This window comes from Orbicella faveolata, unplaced genomic scaffold (assembly GCF_042242905.1).
Source record: "Orbicella faveolata isolate gen_17 unplaced genomic scaffold, um_ofav_v1 contig_46, whole genome shotgun sequence".
NCBI lineage: Eukaryota > Metazoa > Cnidaria > Anthozoa > Scleractinia > Merulinidae > Orbicella > Orbicella faveolata.
Window position 1 is genome coordinate 11,014,521 of NW_028301576.1, and position 17,980 is coordinate 11,032,500.

General features: G+C 37.6%; 3 protein-coding genes across 4 annotated transcripts; 2 read left to right on the plus strand and 1 right to left on the minus strand.

The window, feature by feature from the left end:
- Window positions 1–1,738: 1,738 nt before the first annotated feature.
- On the minus strand, window positions 1,739–8,297 carry LOC110052440 (ADP-ribosylation factor 6). Its single transcript, XM_020758574.2, has 5 exons — window positions 8,105–8,297; window positions 5,846–5,938; window positions 5,407–5,510; window positions 3,973–4,171; window positions 1,739–2,858 (listed from the first exon to the last, which is right to left on the minus strand). Exons 2-5 carry the CDS (start codon window positions 5,925–5,927, stop codon window positions 2,716–2,718), a joined length of 528 nt encoding a protein of 175 aa, XP_020614233.1. The 5' UTR covers window positions 5,928–5,938; window positions 8,105–8,297; the 3' UTR covers window positions 1,739–2,715.
- A 58-nt stretch (window positions 8,298–8,355) lies between these two features.
- On the plus strand, window positions 8,356–13,133 carry LOC110052486 (m7GpppX diphosphatase-like). Of its 2 annotated transcripts, none has more exons than XM_089277537.1 (4): window positions 8,356–8,603; window positions 10,375–10,685; window positions 11,517–11,741; window positions 12,240–13,133. In XM_089277537.1, exons 1-4 carry the CDS (start codon window positions 8,438–8,440, stop codon window positions 12,531–12,533), a joined length of 996 nt encoding a protein of 331 aa, XP_089133663.1. In that variant the 5' UTR covers window positions 8,356–8,437; the 3' UTR covers window positions 12,534–13,133. The 2 variants fall into 2 exon arrangements, with proteins under 2 accessions (XP_089133663.1, XP_089133664.1); XM_089277538.1 differs by having other exon boundaries at window positions 8,451–8,603; window positions 10,419–10,685.
- An 82-nt stretch (window positions 13,134–13,215) lies between these two features.
- Window positions 13,216–16,268, plus strand: LOC149098356 (uncharacterized). Its single transcript, XM_089277539.1, has one exon. It carries the CDS (start codon window positions 14,843–14,845, stop codon window positions 15,830–15,832), a length of 990 nt encoding a protein of 329 aa, XP_089133665.1. The 5' UTR covers window positions 13,216–14,842; the 3' UTR covers window positions 15,833–16,268.
- The last annotated feature ends 1,712 nt before the right edge of the window (window positions 16,269–17,980 follow it).

The window sequence follows — 17,980 nt, forward strand, 5'->3', positions numbered from 1 at the left end:
TCGAGTAAGTTACAATAGGAAGTCATCTATAAAGAGGGTCAAGACCAAAACTAGCAGGCAATTTTGGAAAATAAAGTAAGTGTTCAATGAAAAATGAGAGAAAACATCAGTTTAATTTCATTTTCCATGCTGCCTCTTTCTTCCCCACTAACTTTACTGTATCTCAAAAAAAAAAAGAGCCAATTGTATAAAACTATCCCCCATAATTCTGGCACTGTTGTTTGCTGTATAGAATTGTACCCAATTTATTACTTGTCAGAGAACATTATTTCATTGTCATTGGTTGAGGGCAAACCAATTTATCATAATTTTCTTACTCAATAAAAAGTGGAATAAGCAATTACACTGCAAGGATTTACACTGTCCACGAAAATTGAAATTCTTCCAAATTTATCTCACCTAAAGGCACATACAAATTTGCAAGGATTTCTAAATATCACTCATCATGTATATTCTTGATTGCACCCAAGAAATAAGGAAAGAGAACTTTCAATAACCAGCCAAGACAATTGTGGTTCACTTTTATGACTTTTATCTAAGAGTGTTTTAATGGAGCTAAATTTGATTTACTCACATTTCCAACCCTTGTTTACTGTGTGTGGGAAATGAAAACTAAGCTGGTTTGCCAAGTCTTTTACTATCAAGTATAAATTTGGAGTTTTGTTTCACAGTGCGAAGATTAGAACCTTAACACTTCACTCTTAATGTACATTTTTTAGTGGCCATAGCCTAAGGACCCTTCATATTAAGACTAATGTATAAAACTAGCATTTTGGCAGTGAAAAAATGCTGGTCTTAACACATTATTAGAAGAGCCTTCATTCCATGGTCACCAGAAAGAATGTCAAAAAAATGTTTAGTGTTCACAGTTCAAGTACCTTTACCATAATACAATGGATGATAAATTACTTTCTCGTTTCCACCAGCAATAATTTTTATTAGTCAGTTTGTAAATTTAACCAGCCCAGCATGCAGCAAGATACTTAGAAATCACAAACTTCAAAGTGACAGGACACTTCCAAGTAAAATTAATTCCACACTCAAAATTTCTCATCTCCTTGAGATGGTCAAGATTCTATATAAATAGCACTGACTAAACTGCTTGACGATCATGTGATACAATGTAATGTTTAACTGCGCCATATGATCAGAGTTTCAACATAAAACAAGAAAGCATGTGACTGAAGCAAATCAAGCACCTGGGGCAGACTTGACAAGCCATGTCTATGTTTGGAACCGCCTCACAAACAGTTGGCCAAAAGAAATGTGAATATTTCAACTCCATTGTTCCCAAAAGAACCAAAGTTCAAAATTAACGTCCAAAAATAATCATTTAGCAAAATATTGAAATTAAAACAAGTCATCGTCCAGGCTCAGGTTGTTCAAAAGGTGAATAACAATATCCTCCAGACAAATCACCATCCAGAGGATAGCATGGTTAGTTTTGTCAACACTTATCCACTGGATAGCGATTTATCCATTGGATAGTGTTGTCCAGCCTTCAAACAACTGGGGCCAGAGGTTATTTTGACAGTTGGGACGTGCCAGTAGTGGCTGTTACTGATGCAGAGAGGTGGCTGTTGTATGGGGGTTAAAATAAGAAAGGACTAAAAAATTGGCTGTTGAAGAGAGGTGGTCATTATTGGAGGTTTGACTGTATATAACTGGAAATGGACTGCATTGATTTGTAAAGAACTCTGGCAGATATGCCTTTGGTATTCATACAAATCCAACACTCTTTTTTACTTAATTTGTATTGTATTTATTACAGACTCTTTATTTCTTGCTCCTCAAATGCACCACGGGCGAGGTGACAATAAAGTATGTAAGTAAAGTAAAATAAAGAAAATGTGCCATGAGAATTGAATGGTGATCACTGGAGAGGAACTGTCTAGATACTTAAAAATTTCCCCCAAACTTGTAGTAGCAGTAAGGAGAGTTTCTATGCTGATCATGGTGCTATCGGGGTTCTTTAGGAATGACATACTGTCAGTAAAGTTCCAAAAGAAATGACTCTCCAAAGGTAACTACTCTCCAAATAATTATAACAACTTCCACAAACAAACATTATCAACACTGATTTTTTTGCAACAAAGTGTGCATTATCTTTTTCCCTCTAGATAACTAGAAGTTGTTTACACACAAAACTAGACATTGTCAGCCTCTTCCTGCTACATATATGTTGTGCCCACGACTAAAACAAAAATAACCAAACAAACTAAGAAACTTTAAAAAAAGGGCTGTTAAATATGGAAATTAAAAGTGGTGAGTACATAAAGTAGAAATTATTCCATTGATCACTTCATTGGCTACTCAACTCAGTCATAAGTAAGCATAAAAGTTTTACTAGTGACCCAGTACATTAATTTTATTGAGAATCGTTCCGTTAGATTGGTCACCGTACTACATGTACTATGAACAATAATATTGTTATTGATGTGGACTGCACTGAAATGTCATTTAATCATGCGGGTGCATTAAGCACGGTTGCCACACATGATAGAAAACTAACACTCTTATCAAAGTAATATACACAGCAGTAGTGGCAGTCAACAAATTTCAAGCCTCGTACAAAGTATTTAATGATAAAAAACAGTCCTACTGAGTTCACTCTGTGTACAACATGTTCAGAGTTTCATCCAGGATGACCATAAGGTAAAAGAATATTAATTATTCAATTGTTGTGAAAACAATATCCATTTTTCTAGCCATTCATCAGGACCGGTGATTGGAACTGAGCCATTGCAATCCTTGAAACAAGCCATCTCCACTTGTCGCACACGATGGTTGCACATACCAGTTTCTGTCCCGGATTCTTGTGAGCCCCAGTTTTTCTTGCACTTCATGTGGTTTCATTGCTGGAATTAAAGAAGTTGTTTGCTAAATCAGCGATTACTAGCTGTATCACTCATGGAACTCTATACCCAACAGAGAAAATAATATGATTGTACTTATTGACTGAGTGGGAAGACATATGGCCCTTGTAGGGCCGTACCCATTTTTAGTAGGGCCATATGCATTTTCCAGCCCTATCACTTCAACGCGTATGACCCTTATACAGGACCTTTTTTCTTATGGTTTTCCAGCGAGTGGGGCCGTATGGGTCATATGATAACACCAATTACTAAATACTCAATCACTGGATAAATTTTAGTGCTGTCAATTTTAAGAATTTTCATTGGCTTAGCCATCATGGTACTGCATATGAGCCACTGTACCATGATCTGCAAATATAGCAAGTATATTGTGAAATTTTTGGGTTCATTTTTATCAATTTTACTTTAGTTTGCTATAATGTTGGGGGTCTTTTTAATAAAGCAATTATTCAACTCGCACATGATTATAGCCAACTCAGCGCTATGCACTTTGTTGGCTATCTATCATCTCATATCCAACATGTGCTTGTGAAATAGTTGTTTATTATAGTCTCAATGAAAATTTCATACAATACTACTGTACATTTACATGTATAATCATAGTATTTAGAAATGATGAAATTGCAGGTGTTTCCAGGGTACAAAATATTCATATCTAGGTAAAAATTCCAGTACCCATAACTCGTAACTCATAAAAGAAATTTCATGGTGTAAATGGTTAACATCATCATACTTTTCAAGCAGTTTAATTTATTTTTCACCACATATAAAATCCCGTACATTTTCCACCAGTAGGTATTCTCAAAGTGCTTTCCAGGGCGAACTCCGGGAAAAGACCTTTTTAGCTTGAACAGTCCTATTACAGAGCACGTGATATTCTCTAGAGAATTCTTCTTTTACACATCTAAACCTTATTGATTCTTATCCACGTAACTATGTGAAAATTTGAAAACAACAATTCTCAGGAGTATCATCACATGGTCTGAAATGGGGCAACAAACCTCCCAAGCTAAAAAGGTCCATTGCCTGGAATTCTTGGAGCATTAGCACAGAAACTATTCATAAACAGACGTATCGATCTTCAAACTCTACTTACCATCTGGTAAATCTTGTTTGTTCGCAAATATTAAAATAATGGCTTCCTTCATGAGTCTGTCATTAATGATTCTGTGGAGTTCTTGTCTGGCTTCATCAATTCTATCCCGATCAGCACAGTCTACTACAAATATCAGGCCCTGGGTACCAGCATAATAATGCCGCCAGAGAGGACGGATCTTGTCTTGTCCTCCAACATCCTGAATTTAAAACAAAATCACCTTAACTTAATTATTGAAAACCGCCTTCTACGCTTACCAGCAACTCACACTCTTTAAAGGCAGCTTGCGAATGCTACATGTAGTTTAGGTAGCTACAAGTAATATTAATAAAAATCACTTATTAAAGTTAATATATAGATTTAGGCCAGCCTAAAAGCATAGCTCCTGGGCCGGGTTGTTTAGAGTCCGATTAAGCTAACCCAGGTAAAGCTAGAATTTTGATTTGAGTTTTGTAACTTTGTGGTGAGGTTTTCTGTAAATTGCTTGGCCTTCTGTTTTGAGTTTTCATAATCATCATATACACAAAACAAAGCAGCAAAACACATTGTCAGTAGAAGAAAAAGTTGTAATTCGGTTAACTTTTAATCCTGGGTTACCGTTAACCAGCTTACGAACAATCCTGCCCTGTTTTCAACAAGTTAACCTGACATGAGCCCGCGATCCAATCGAAAACGGTCAGCGGTCAACGTCCAAAAAAACACGTTACCTCGATGAGTTAAAAAACTTGAGCCCACGATATGGTCACGTGATACTGGTCAGTGGATACCTTGTTTTGACTGGTGTCAATTGATCATAACATGGCTGTCCAATATCAAAGAAGTACATGGTAAACCAAGGCTGCATGTCTCTGTCAACCTATTTGGAGTATGGCCGCCGCGCCATGTTGCGCAACTCCGTCGTCATCGCCGTCGTGCGTACACGCCCACAAGCAATACCGCTAGCCATGATAACCATGAGAAAATCAACTCAAGGGTTGCCTTTTCTTTCCTATATGAGTATGGGGCTCCGCTTGGCGGCCCTTTGGGCCGCCGGAGCTCCGCTCTTATGGTTTCAAATTGAAAAACAAATGCACTTGAGCACTTGACTAGCCACCACAAGTTGGTGGTATCACTGTGACAACAGAATTTAATGGTTTGTTAAATAAAACAGGTTCTGCTGAAATGTGTTCCATTAGGTGAGCGAGAGTGCACAAAATCAAATGAGCTTACAGAGGGTAGTACCACTGAGAACACTTCAATACATGGAAACCAAGTCTACCATGTGGTGAAAGAAAATTCATGTACATATCACTGAAAATAAACCAAGCCAGACATAAAACACATCATATAACATTCATGTAATTTATTTAAGTCAAACCAAAGAACTTCCATATTACCGAAAAGTACTCTATACAAGAAGTATTGAAACATTTAATTTAAGGTTGTGCTACTTACCCAAACATTGAATTTTACATTCTTGTAAGAGACTGTCTCAACATTGAAACCTACAGTTGGTATCGTTGTGACGGACTGACCAAGTTTAAGTTTGTATAATACAGCTAAACATGAGTTAAGAGTAAATACACTCTGCTTTGCTACTGATACAGTTAAAAATGATAACTAGCATAGATCTTCAACTTATTACATGTGTAATCAGGAAAACCAACCCATGAAATAATAGCTATATATTCCTGTTGATAAAAATACTTTCAGTATCTACTACATGTAGTTATAATAGGTTGACAATAAAAGATCTCATATATCTTACAATGTAACTGTAAAAATCATAAATTATGATAAAACTGTAAACCATTATACATTATTTTACCTCACACTGAGTATTGACAAAAGGCAATATTAGCAACTATTATTGTAATAATCACAGCAAAGATACTAGTTTTTCCTGCAGCATCAAGACCCAGCATCAAAATTCTCATTTCCCTGTTACCAAATATTTTGGATAATAATTTCCCCATGTCGGCAAAGCCTGCAAAGAAAGAGCATGATGCGGTTTGTTAGTTACCTCCCAGTCAATTACATTCAACACAATTTACATGTAGCTTGAAACAAGCAAGAAATCATTGTGGCTTACACAATGGTTTCAAGCACATCTATATTAAAAGAACAAACAAAAGTGGAGCCATTGGTTGGTTCATTTATTATAAATCATTTCTGGATTTTGTTTCAAAGTAGACAGGGCTGTCAGTAACGGCTGTAACCCATGACACCTGTTAAAGTTAGGTGATTTGATTTTGAGTAGGTTTTCACAGGTGATGGATTTCTTTGCAATGCTCCAGTACAGTACAGGAACATTGATCCAAGATGACTTGGAAGATGGCAACTCAAGGAAACCAATGAATCCTTGCACAGAATAGATTCATCTTTTCCTTTGTTACAACAAGATACAAGATATGTTGGATCGTTGATTCTGATGTGGGTCATCCCAAAGAAATGCACCCCCAAAAATACAAATTGCTGAGTGATTAGTTCAGGTGAAACATAAAAGCTAACAAATGGTTCGTAAGCCTAATGAAATGGTAACCAGTGACGTCATGAAATACATGCATTTTGTCAAAATTCTAATAATTTCCTGAGCCTTTAGGCAAGGGAAGTTATTTGAATTTGACAAAACACAAGTGAAATTATTTCTTAATTTCACAAGTAAACTACTTGATTACCCTTTAATATCATGGGTGACAAATTACACTCTTACAATCATAGGGTTTTGACTTGTTTACTTATCAAGAAATTTCACACCACGTGTTGGCATGTTAATTGTAATTTCACAAGCAAAATTATAAATTAATACTGAAATTTTTGCACCCAAATTAAGGAGAAATTTGTCACCCATGATATTAAAAATGTAATGTCAGTTAATTTAAACAAAATGACTATTGGGCTGCCCAAGTTTTACATCTATATGGATGGATATCATTTTTCCATCTAGAAGCTAAACACAGAGCTCTACATGTACATGCAGGCAGTACAACAGCAAATATCCAAACAAGGTTATTCAAAGGTTGAGAAAAGATCCCAGTAAAAATTAGGTTAAAATCAAATCCATGTCCAAATATCCTCCCTAATGCCTAATCATGAAATTGTAACAACAAGTACTTAATCGTATGACTACATTTACCATGGCTAATTGGGTAAACAATTTTATTAGTCACAATCTAGGGCAAAAGCTCCTCTCACCACTTTCACTAAGAGAGAAAGAGCTCTACATGGTAACAATTTTTTTAACGTCATAAACCAATTTGAGTGTGTGTGACTTGACCAAAGTGGAAAACTCTCACTGGAAATAATTATTGTTGTAAGGAAGATAAAATATCAAAGAATGCTGTGCCCTGAATTGATCAACATGCAAAATAATGTAGATGTTTAACATTCTATTTTGGCACATGCAAAACACTAAATTGTCCCTGCAGTTATACCCACATCAATTATTTAATTTACAGACATCTGGAAAACTCCTTCAATACTTATTTTAAAGTCGTGAACTGCAAAACCCTAGTATTTATGATCATTAAAACGTAATTGCAACGCTTGCCAATATAAGGTGCTGCAAAATCTTCCAGAAACAGCCTCTCAAGAGATGTGAATTCCTCTGAACAACAGTTATGACGACAATCTTTCATTAAATGATTACCGTTGAATATTGTTTTACGGCATATACCTGTGACTGCGTAAAATTCACAGTGTTGGCAATATTTACTCGCCAGAGATGACGTCTTTAAAATCCCTCGGGCTTGTAACTGCATGCGAATTTGTAAGAGAACTTCTATAAATGGAGACATTAAAGGGAAACCATTAAAGGTCCAAATGACGTTATCAAACGCTAAATTCCGAAGGATAATTCGGCATAACGGCTGAATCAAAGACCAATGGATCGAAATATGAATTATGTTGCAACCACAACATTGACCGGCGTTGAAAGTTTGCAGTGCACTTTACACCAAAAATCAACCCAGCAAACATTTAGTTTAACAATTGCCACAGGAACAGATACACAGGAACAGATACACCAAAACATCGTGATTTCACACTCAAAAATGGCAGGCATTTCTCCGCTTACAATGTAAGCATACGCTTAAGTTGAGCTCAACTTAAAATATTTCCGAACTGTAAGCCTATTTCCAAAAGATGCCCTTACCGAGGCAGTATCGCCAACCTGCTCGCCCCAAAACTTGACAATCTTCGGTTTTCTTGTTGGGCGCAAACGTTAAATGTCTCAACAAAGTCTCATCCGATTACCCTGGTATATTAAATGAAGATGAATTTACAATTCGCAGCGAATTGCTTAGTCTATGTGGCGCACCGTGAGGGCGTGCCGACTGGTAAAACACAACATGGCCGTCACGGTCGATGATTTCCGAAGGCCATGTGCCTGGCTACCAAGCTACTATCCGATCTTTTATCGAATAGAATCTAAAACCGACGATATTTCGATGTAATACAAGAAGAGATCGCGTGCAAGACAGACAACATGGCTGCCTCCATCCGAAACAGCGAAGAAGAAATTCCAGCAAAAAAGATCAAACTAACAAATGAAGAAGGCCAAGAGGATAACAGCGATCTTCACACTTTTCGCGGTTTTCAGCTCATCAAAGTCTTGAACGAAAATGCTCAAGCCAAGACTGTTGCTGTGCATGGTGAGTGACTCAAGTTTTCAATTTGCATCTAAGCTTATTTCTTCTAGCTATAAGCTTAACCTTTTTTTTAACTTACTGGTCAAGGGGTACCGGCCAAGAGGGAAAATGTGTTGAATTTTAATAACTAGAATTCGCTGATAGCTCTCTTAAGACGCGGCAAAAGAATGTAGAGTTTAAATTTGCCAAATGTACAGCATGTAGCTCTACCAGGAATGTATCCGCACACCCCCCCCCCCCTCCCCTCCCCTCTCCCTTTTCATGAAGGGTAACCTCTGGTACAGGGCCTGTCGCATTTTTTTAAAGGCACCAACAAAATGACAAAAATTTGAACCCCTCAGATGCAAACTTCAAAGGTGTGTGAGGAGGTGCAGATAAGAAATGGAATGTCCCAAATGGTGTAGAAGTTTATAATATGTAGTTATTATATGGCTGTGTCTCACAAGGACTGGGAACTACCGAATTCACGAATTTGATTGGCTGAAATCGATATTGACCGCGGTCTAGATTTTCCCATCTAGACCGGCACCTAGACCGGTTTCATTTTGCATTGAAAAAGTAGCAAACTCAAATACAAAAATGTTCACCATTTTCTTTTATTTTCTTCTCAATCATTTATGGAAGTGCCAAAAAGCCTGATGACAAAAAAAAAAAAGTAAAGAGAACGAGCAAATTTCGGCAGGTTTAAGTTAAGCTCCTCTCTGTTTGTAAGCAAAATGTCAGCAAACCAGTTACATTAAATGAATTAAAGTTTTCTTCTGTGCCATGTAATAAACATCTTATTAACCAAACTAAGTCAGTCTGTATGGAAAGATCTTGACCTCAGTAGTGTGTATAGACCTCACTGCATTCGGTCTGTACTCACGACCTTGGTCTAATATCAAATATCGGTCCACGGTCCAATATCAAATATGTACGCTGTAAACCAAGGCTGTATGCCTTGGTCGACCTATTAGTTGGAGTATGGCACAATGTTGTCATTGTCATAGGGCGCACACGCCCACAACCCACTCTGCTAGCCATGTTGACCTTTAAAAAAGAGTTGCATTGTTTTCTATTCCTATGCATGCATTTGGTTCTGTTGCTATAGTTACTGGGCTCCGCTTGGCGGCCCTTTGGGTTGCTGAAGCTCCACTAATAAGTCTAAATTTAAGTTTATATGGATTTTCCTGTTTTCAACACATTACACTGGAGGCTTTTAGGGTTAAAAATGTGTAAATAAAGGCTGAAACAAATATTGTATTAAACACAACAAGGTTTAAAATCCCAACAAACAGGAGGCAGACCAGTTAGCTATTCAGGAGCTCAGCTGTGGAGTTGAACTGGGGATTACCCAGAACAACCCCCGGCTAGTGGTCAGAGTGGGATTTGAACCTGTGACCTTCAGATGTCAAGACTAGCACTGTAATTACTTGCCCATGCTGCCTATAGTGAGCTTCCACAATCAATTTTAATGTAAGTCTAACCTTGCTAATACAGACACCAAAGCACCATAACTGAATGTGTAGTTCTGGAAAATATCCATACCTTCGCTATGGAAGGAATATCTTCCAAGACCTGCCCCCCACCCCCCATCCCTCTGGAAATTCCAATTAAACTTGATACATTTCTTTAAATCTTTTGGTCTTAGAGAACCCCCACCCCCCATCCCCCAGGAAATTCTAATCCCCTCTGTGTGGGAAGTATGGATATTTTCTGGAACTCTGCTCAGTGTCCATATTATAGAAAGACCACTGAATTGTTTAAGACAAAACTGATAATTAATTTTACTTAGGAAAATTTGCCAATTCTGACTCTGATGCTGTGGTTCTTTTGGAGAAAACACCCTTCTCAGAGGATACCTTGTCTCAAATGTTATCAGCAGAAACCAGTTTGGTGATGGAATTTAACAATGACATTTACAGGCAGTACACATGTCAACCACAGCCTCAATTTAACACTTTGAAGGGAACAGTTATTTGCCCAGCCACAGCTAAACATCTGGATAAGTATTCTGCTCAGAACATACACTTTTTGTATGAGACACCAGCAGATTATAAATCAATTACTCTGCCATTTATTGAAGAGCAGTCCTTCAGTATTCAGGTATGTTTAAAGTAGATCAGGCTAAAAAGACATTACTGTAGGCCCTGGCTGTTTGAAAGTCCTTCATTACTGTTACTGTTGCTATTGCTGTTACCGTTACTGTTCCTTTTTGGTATGATTTTTATATCTAATCATACCTTTTTGGTATGCTACAGTGGCATATCAGACAAGACCAAACAAGCCTGATATGCTGCTGTATTGCATACCAAAAAGGTATGATTAGGTATTTAGCATACCCAAATTCAGCCAAGTGACCATGACATCATAGCCATGTCAGGTCAGTGACTTGATATCACAGGATATCAGGGCAGTAAACACGGCTCCTGATTGACTTATTGTAAATTTTAGTATGGTAAACAATCAAAGTGCAATATACATTGTAGGGTGTGCAGTTGTATCACTTAGGCCCAGTCCACACCATGTCAGAGAAATTTGAAATCACAGCTTTATCTCAATGATCAGGCCTCCTGTCCACACTAATCTATCACGAAAATGGAGCTTTTCGAAAATGCTCTTCAAAGTGGAGGAAATTGAAAACGCTGGCCTAATGCGTTATAGTGTGGGCAGAAAACATTTTGAAAATGGAGCTTTTTAAAAATGATTACGTCACAAATATCGTGTGATTTCCCAACAAATCCAAAATGGCCGGTGGTTGATGTGTTTTGAAATTTCTCCAGCTAATGTAGACGGAAAACATTTGATGCATTTTCAGAGTGAAAATGCTGTTTTCAAATTTGTCCGCTGAATTGTGGACAGGGACTTGTGTCCCCTGCATTAAAACGCTGTCCCTTTTTCACTTGAAGACTTCACATGTTTTTAACCTTGTTTTAGTGGGTGTACAACATTTTAGAAAAGAAAGCTGAAGTGGAGCGTGTTGTGTTTGAAGACAGCGATCCTGTGACAGGCTTTGTGTTGTTACCAGATCTGAAATGGAATCAGAAGCAGATGGAGAATATGTATCTTGTAGCTATTTGCCATGCGAGAGGAATCAAATCTCTCAGAGATCTCAGTCAGTCACATCTCCCTCTCTTGAAGAACATCCTGCTAAAAGGACAGGTAACAATATTGGTTTGTTTTGAACCTGTTATCCTGCCTTTCGTATCTCTAATTAGTGAGTAATGTGGTGGGACTAGAAGAGTAAATAGAAGTGGTACAGTACGGCAGACAAACAATGGATTATTTCTGCCAAATGAGATTGAACATGAAAGCGTGAATACTGTTATTATCACACTTATAATTACTATTGCACTTCAGTGAGGATACTAAGACCATGAGCATTTTTCTGATGATCATCCAAGGGACTTGATCCCTTCAGGGACTCAGACTTTATGTGCCAAAGTCAAAGCATGCTGAACATTTCATTATTCATATTTATTCACTGAGCTTAAAACTTACCATTTTTCATTACATTGTATTTCTCTCTGCATAGGACACTTTCAACATTGCTTGATTTGTGAGTGGAACAAAGACCAACGTTTGTCGCGGGCGGTTACGGGAGTCAGCGGTTAAAAATGTTTCCATTTATCTCTTTGTCTCTGTTGTTTCTTTTTGCAGGAAGCCATTAAGGAAAAGTACGATGTCCCTTCAGACCAGCTTCGGATTTATGTGCATTATCAACCCTCCTATTATCATTTTCATGTTCATTTCACCCATCTGAAGTACGATGCTCCCGGCTGTGGTATTGGCAGGGCTCACCTTCTACCAGAAGTGATTGATAACATAGAGAACATTGATTCAGAGTATTACGTCAAGAAAACCTTTTCGTGTCTCTTCAAAGAAAATGACAAACTCTATAAAAGGTTTCAGTCAGTAAAACAAGACAAAGCTACTCAGGGTGAGGATCATTGATCGTTTTTGTCATAAAACATGTACATTGCTCTGTCAGCATCATCATTTCTTCTCACACAAGTAGATGCATAAGGCGTCCACGCTGGTTGACTATGCTCTTCTGTCCCTGGCTGCTGCCTTCGCTGCATTCCAACTGCTCCAGTCTGCCGTGTCTTGCTCCTTTTCCGTGGTCCTTCGCCAGGTTGTTTTTGTACTTCCTCTTGCTCTTGTTTCCTCTGCTGGCTATACAAGCCCTTGGCACAGTGCATTGTGTACTGAAGCCTATTTAAGTCAAAGTTCCTTTAGTAAAACCACCGCAACTGAGGGCTCATTTGTTTAATTGCAATAGCGTGTGGAAAGCTCCGTTGGTTTAGCGACATATTTATTGTCCGTACAGCTGAAACCCCAACTCCAAAAAAAAATCTTGTACATAGCGGGAGTTCGAAATAGCCCTTAGTAATTGGCTGAAGGGCAAATCTAAAATATGGTTTTGAGTTCGTAATAATGAGGAATTCTTAATAGCCAAGTTCGACTTATATTATTTAACAAATAAAGAAGTCTAAGCTATGTATTACGTTGTGATTAAACACGAGCCATTTTCGCGTTTGGTTCAAAACTCGATTTAATGTGTAGAAAATCTTCTTTTAACAGTTAAAGGAACAACATTAAATTATAATTGCAACGCGGCTAAACAAACTGCTATGATATATCTATACTTCAAAAAAAAAAAGAATTGGGACTTTTGAGCGAATACTTTTTTTAGAGCGCCGGCAATATGTGCTATTTTTCCAGTTTCGGCAGGCATGCAACTTGTGTCGAGCGGACCGAACTTCAATCAATCCTAGAAAAATTCAATTAGAATTTTTAATCAACTAAAACTCACTTTAGTTATTGACTAGGTAAGGGCTTCGAAATCCCAGCTTATGAGAAAAATCGAATTTTCGAAGTAAAATCAGTGGTCGGTTTTTACAGAGACAGCCTCTTAAGTGCTACATGCCTCGTCTTTCTGCTGCTTCGCAGAGAACTCCATCACAAATTTCTTCAAAAAATGTTTTTCGCCATCTCCAATAAAAATGTTGACCAGAAGTAATGTGGCGAAAAACAATAAAACACGCTTTTTCTATGTTTTATACTCTGATAAAAAATGGGTTTTTGACCGATCAGAGCGCGCGCAGTGTCCTATCTATATATTAGTAATGGTAATAGGACTGAGTGGAGTCCAATTCGATCTCCTATCAGACGAGTGATAACAAAATCGGACGACCACACAGCGAAAGTCCGATTTGTTTATCACGATTATGATTACAGACCGAATTGGACGATACGAAGTCTTATTACCAATAAATCATAAAAATTACAGTTTCTGAGAAAAGAAGAATAGCTAAGTTATGAAAGAAAAGGAAAATTTACATTAAAATACCTATGAAGGAGATGTAAACACTCTAAGGCCACCGCGCCTCCTACCGGCAATTAGGCGCCAAAAACACAAAAGCAAGCGCGTTCACGCACGCACGCACGTAACTATAACTTTGAATGTGATTGGCTTATTGAACTGTCCGATAACAAACTGTCCAATAACAAACTGTCCGATAACAACTTGGCAAGTGAATTAGTGGAAAATAGAAGTTTTTTAAACCAATCAAAATCGAGGAAATTTTAATTTTTATGATTATAAATTGTTATCACAAATTGTTTGTAGTATAACATATTGCTCTCTTCCAAAACCTGTTAACGCTTTCTATTAGATATCGTCAAGGAAAAGGCAAAAAAAATACGTTTGGATTGTTTCATGCGGCTGGAAATATAGGCAAAATGTGAAGGTTTATTTCCATCAATTTAAAATCAGTTTAAATAGGTAGATTGTTAAAAGTGGCTGAAGGCTTGCAAGACAATTACAAGTATGAGGCACTTTTATTTCAAGTCAACCCAACAGTTGCAAACTTTTATCGTTGTCTCACGGCCTAATTAAAGATAAATTAAAACGGCATTGAAAAAAACTTTTCTGCAAAGAGCAAAATCACAGCCTCGTTGGAAACAAACGCCAGTTTAACACAAGCATTAAGATGAACATCTGTTGTAAAACATCTAGGCCTACACGCAGATTGATTTTATATGAACTCCGTAAAATCTGAAAGCTTAATTTAACATTTTTCGTCTTACCTCAGCACCAGAACAAAGGCTGACGTAAGTTACCAGACGAAGAATCTCCAATTAAGATTTTAGCTTTTACGGAGAAAAACACTCAGGACATTTGCCCGAGCCGAGGAAAAAAAGTGCAGATCAGATTCAGTATAAAGCACGTAGTCGATTGAGCAATCCTTTCCGGGAGAATGTCTAACTCGACAAATGAGAACGTTTCTACCATGATTGAGGGAAGCTATCCTTCGACATCCGCAATACCAAGAAGTCTCGCCATGGCCGTCTTCGTAATGTTGTCGATCTTGATTTTGGCGGGAGCTTCAGGAAACGCCTACGTCTACAATCTGCTTCGAAGACGCCGTGACCTTCGCAAAGTGCCTCACTATTTGCTCGGCAGCCTTTCCCTGATTGGAGTTCTGACATCGCTTTTCAGTATGTCGTCCCTGTTAATAGCAACCATTGTTAATTACCTTCAGGTTGGCCATTCTCCAGTCGCTGAGATACTGTGTAAAGTTGGCTTTCCTCTCACCATTGGCTGCGTATCGCTAGATTCGTTGAATGTAATTCTTATGACGATAGATCGTCACGACTGCGTTGTTCGTCCATTCAGTCGTCGGTTATCAACGCAAAATGTTCAGAAAATTTTACTTTTTACTTGGCTTGTGTCCTTCATAATTGCTGCTGTGCTCCTCGTACTAATAAGAAAAGAAATATCTGTTTGCTATACATGGTTTCCCTATAACCATACCAAGGCTTTCCAAACGGAACAAGGTAATTTTATCCTAATTTACCTAGCGATAATTGCACAGCTAGATACGCTAGCGATAGTGCTAGTGATAATTACTTTTCTTCGTGTCGTGAAGACGCTACGCGCGCCGACCATTCTACAATCGACAAATTCATCCATTCGCCAACGCCAGGAGAGACAACTTACATGGCTGACGTATGGAATTTGTGGAAATTACATTTTATTCAAGCTTCCATTGCTCATTTGCAGCATGGTTGGCCTCAACAAAGAACTTCAAGGGACGACGCTCAACACCGCCATGCTTGTGATAGCCACAATGATGTATTCCCTTTTCGTGTTGAACCCAATTCTTCATTTCAAAATTATCAGAGTTAGGCGGCCAAACCGTGTTCTTCATGTCGTACCACAAGTGCCACAGGCACAAATTGACTGAGAGTAGGAAACGCCCGATCAGACCAACTAGAACAAAGATCAATTCGTGAGGTCAAACATCGTTGGACATCCTCAGATTATGTTGGAACTTAACGAAGGACAATGCAGTAACGATTTTTTTTTTTCAAGCGTACACTTGGTTTACCTCTCGTATCTCGGTTCACTCAGATTTCTTTTAAGTTTTATTTCTACGAAATAATAAGAAATGCAAATCCATTTTGCCACTATTTGGCCGTCAACGAGTGAAAATATGTTGAGTTAATTGTTTTTCAAACCATGATGTAAATAGATGCTGTAGTGTAAATTAAATAAGAAATTATGTTTTAAAATTTGCTAACAAGCTCTGTTGTGGCCTCTTTCTCATCCCCTCTTTTCTCCTTCTTGCTTATGACTTTTCCTTTTTATTTAAAAATGTTTGATCCCCCACCTAGTTTTCACTTGCACTCCCCTCCCTCTATATCTTTCGTCATAGCCTCTACACTGCGTTGCGGTCGTGGTTTTCTTCAGCTCCCTAACGTCCTTTCCAGCAACAACAATTACAAACTAAAAGGAAAACAACGTCCTTATTACTTTATGTCAATGCTAAGATGTCAATGATATAACGGCGCATTTAAACTCTCTTCAAAAGGGAGGGTACACCAAAGTTAATAATTTATTTTCGTCGCTGTCGTGACATGAAATTGGCCGTCAAACATGAAGAAAAACTAATTTTTTGCGATCTTTAGAGTAAACAGTTTGCAGGGACCATAAACTAAAATAAACTGCAACTTTCCACCGGGAAGCAATTATAAACAATTGCATTACGACGAGGAAACAGTCTTTCTTGATTACATTTTTCTTCATAGAATGATTGAAATGATCGATTACTCTTTCAGTAATAGCACCTGCACCCTCTGGAGACTGAACCGAACCTTTTTGGGCAAACTAAAACGAAATTGAGCCTCATTTGTACTCTTAAAATGAGGAACTATTAAACACATCAATGATTTAGTTTCAATAAAGTTGGCTTTTTTTCATAAAGCTAACAAGAGGAAACAAATTTCGTGTTTAGACGGCGCTCCAAATGAAGGAAAATGTTGCTTTTCGCCTTTTATAAATCGATCGAGATAAATTGATTAAACCGCCTATAACCCTCCCTCGAACGAAACTTTGCTCTTGAATGAAATTGTAAAACCAATTTATTTAAAAAATAAAGAAGCCTAAGCCATGTATTACACTGTGATAAATCACGACGGGCATTTGAGAACACGACGGAAATGTAGAAAACACGAGTAGAAACAACAAAGCACACAGATCGACAAACTGAGACAATTTAATACTTCTTCAAAAAAAATGTTTTTCGCCATCTCTAACAAAAAGGTTGACTAGAAGTAATGTGGCGAAAAACAATTAAACACGCTTTTTCTATGTTCTATGCTCTGATAAAAAAAAGGTTTTTTGACCGATCAGAGCGCGCGCAGTGTCCTATGTATATATTATAAATTGTTATCACAAATTGTTTGTAGTATAACATATTGCTCTCTTCCAAATCCTGTTGACGCTTTCTATTAGATATCGTCAGGGAGAAGGAAAAAAAAAAAATTACGTTTGGATTGTTATAGCGGCTGGAAATATGGGCAAAATGTGAAGGTTTATTTCGATCAATTTAAAACCAGTCTAAATGGTAGATTGTTAAAAGTGGCTGAAGGCTTACGAGACAATTACAAGTATGAGGCACTTTCATTTCAAGTCAATCCAACAGTTGCAAACTTTTATCGTTGTCTCACGGCCTAATTAAAGATACATTAAAACGGCATTGAAAAAAAACCTTTTCAATGAGCAAAATCACAGCCTCGTTGGAAACAAACGCCAGTTTAACACAAACATTGAGCTGAACATCTGTTGTAAAACATCTAACTGAAGCCTACGCGCAGATTGATTTTATATGAACTCCGTAAAAACTAAAATCTTAATTAAAGATTTTCCGTCTTACCTCAGCACCAGAACAAAAGCTGACGTTAGTTGTCAGACGAAAAATCTTAAAATAAAATTTTAGTTCAGTTTACGGAGAAAAACACTCAGGACATTTGGCCGAGCCGAGGAAAAAAGTATCGACCATACTTATATCACCCATAAATGTAATAAAAACCATAAATAGTTCGTAAAGTGT

Coding starts and splice junctions, on each gene's coding strand:
- LOC110052440 (XM_020758574.2), bottom strand. CDS start 5,927: ATGGGGAAATTATTATCCAAAATATTTGGTAACAGGGAAATGAGAATT. Junction 5,511..5,845: donor TGATGCTGCAGGAAAAACTA/GTATCTTTGCTG, acceptor ACTCATGTTTAG/CTGTATTATACAAACTTAAA. Junction 4,172..5,406: donor ATGTAAAATTCAATGTTTGG/GTAAGTAGCACA, acceptor TTTTAAATTCAG/GATGTTGGAGGACAAGACAA.
- LOC110052486 (XM_089277537.1), top strand. CDS start 8,438: ATGGCTGCCTCCATCCGAAACAGCGAAGAAGAAATTCCAGCAAAAAAG. Junction 10,686..11,516: donor AGCAGTCCTTCAGTATTCAG/GTATGTTTAAAG, acceptor ACCTTGTTTTAG/TGGGTGTACAACATTTTAGA. Junction 11,742..12,239: donor ACATCCTGCTAAAAGGACAG/GTAACAATATTG, acceptor TTCTTTTTGCAG/GAAGCCATTAAGGAAAAGTA.
- LOC149098356 (XM_089277539.1), top strand. CDS start 14,843: ATGTCTAACTCGACAAATGAGAACGTTTCTACCATGATTGAGGGAAGC.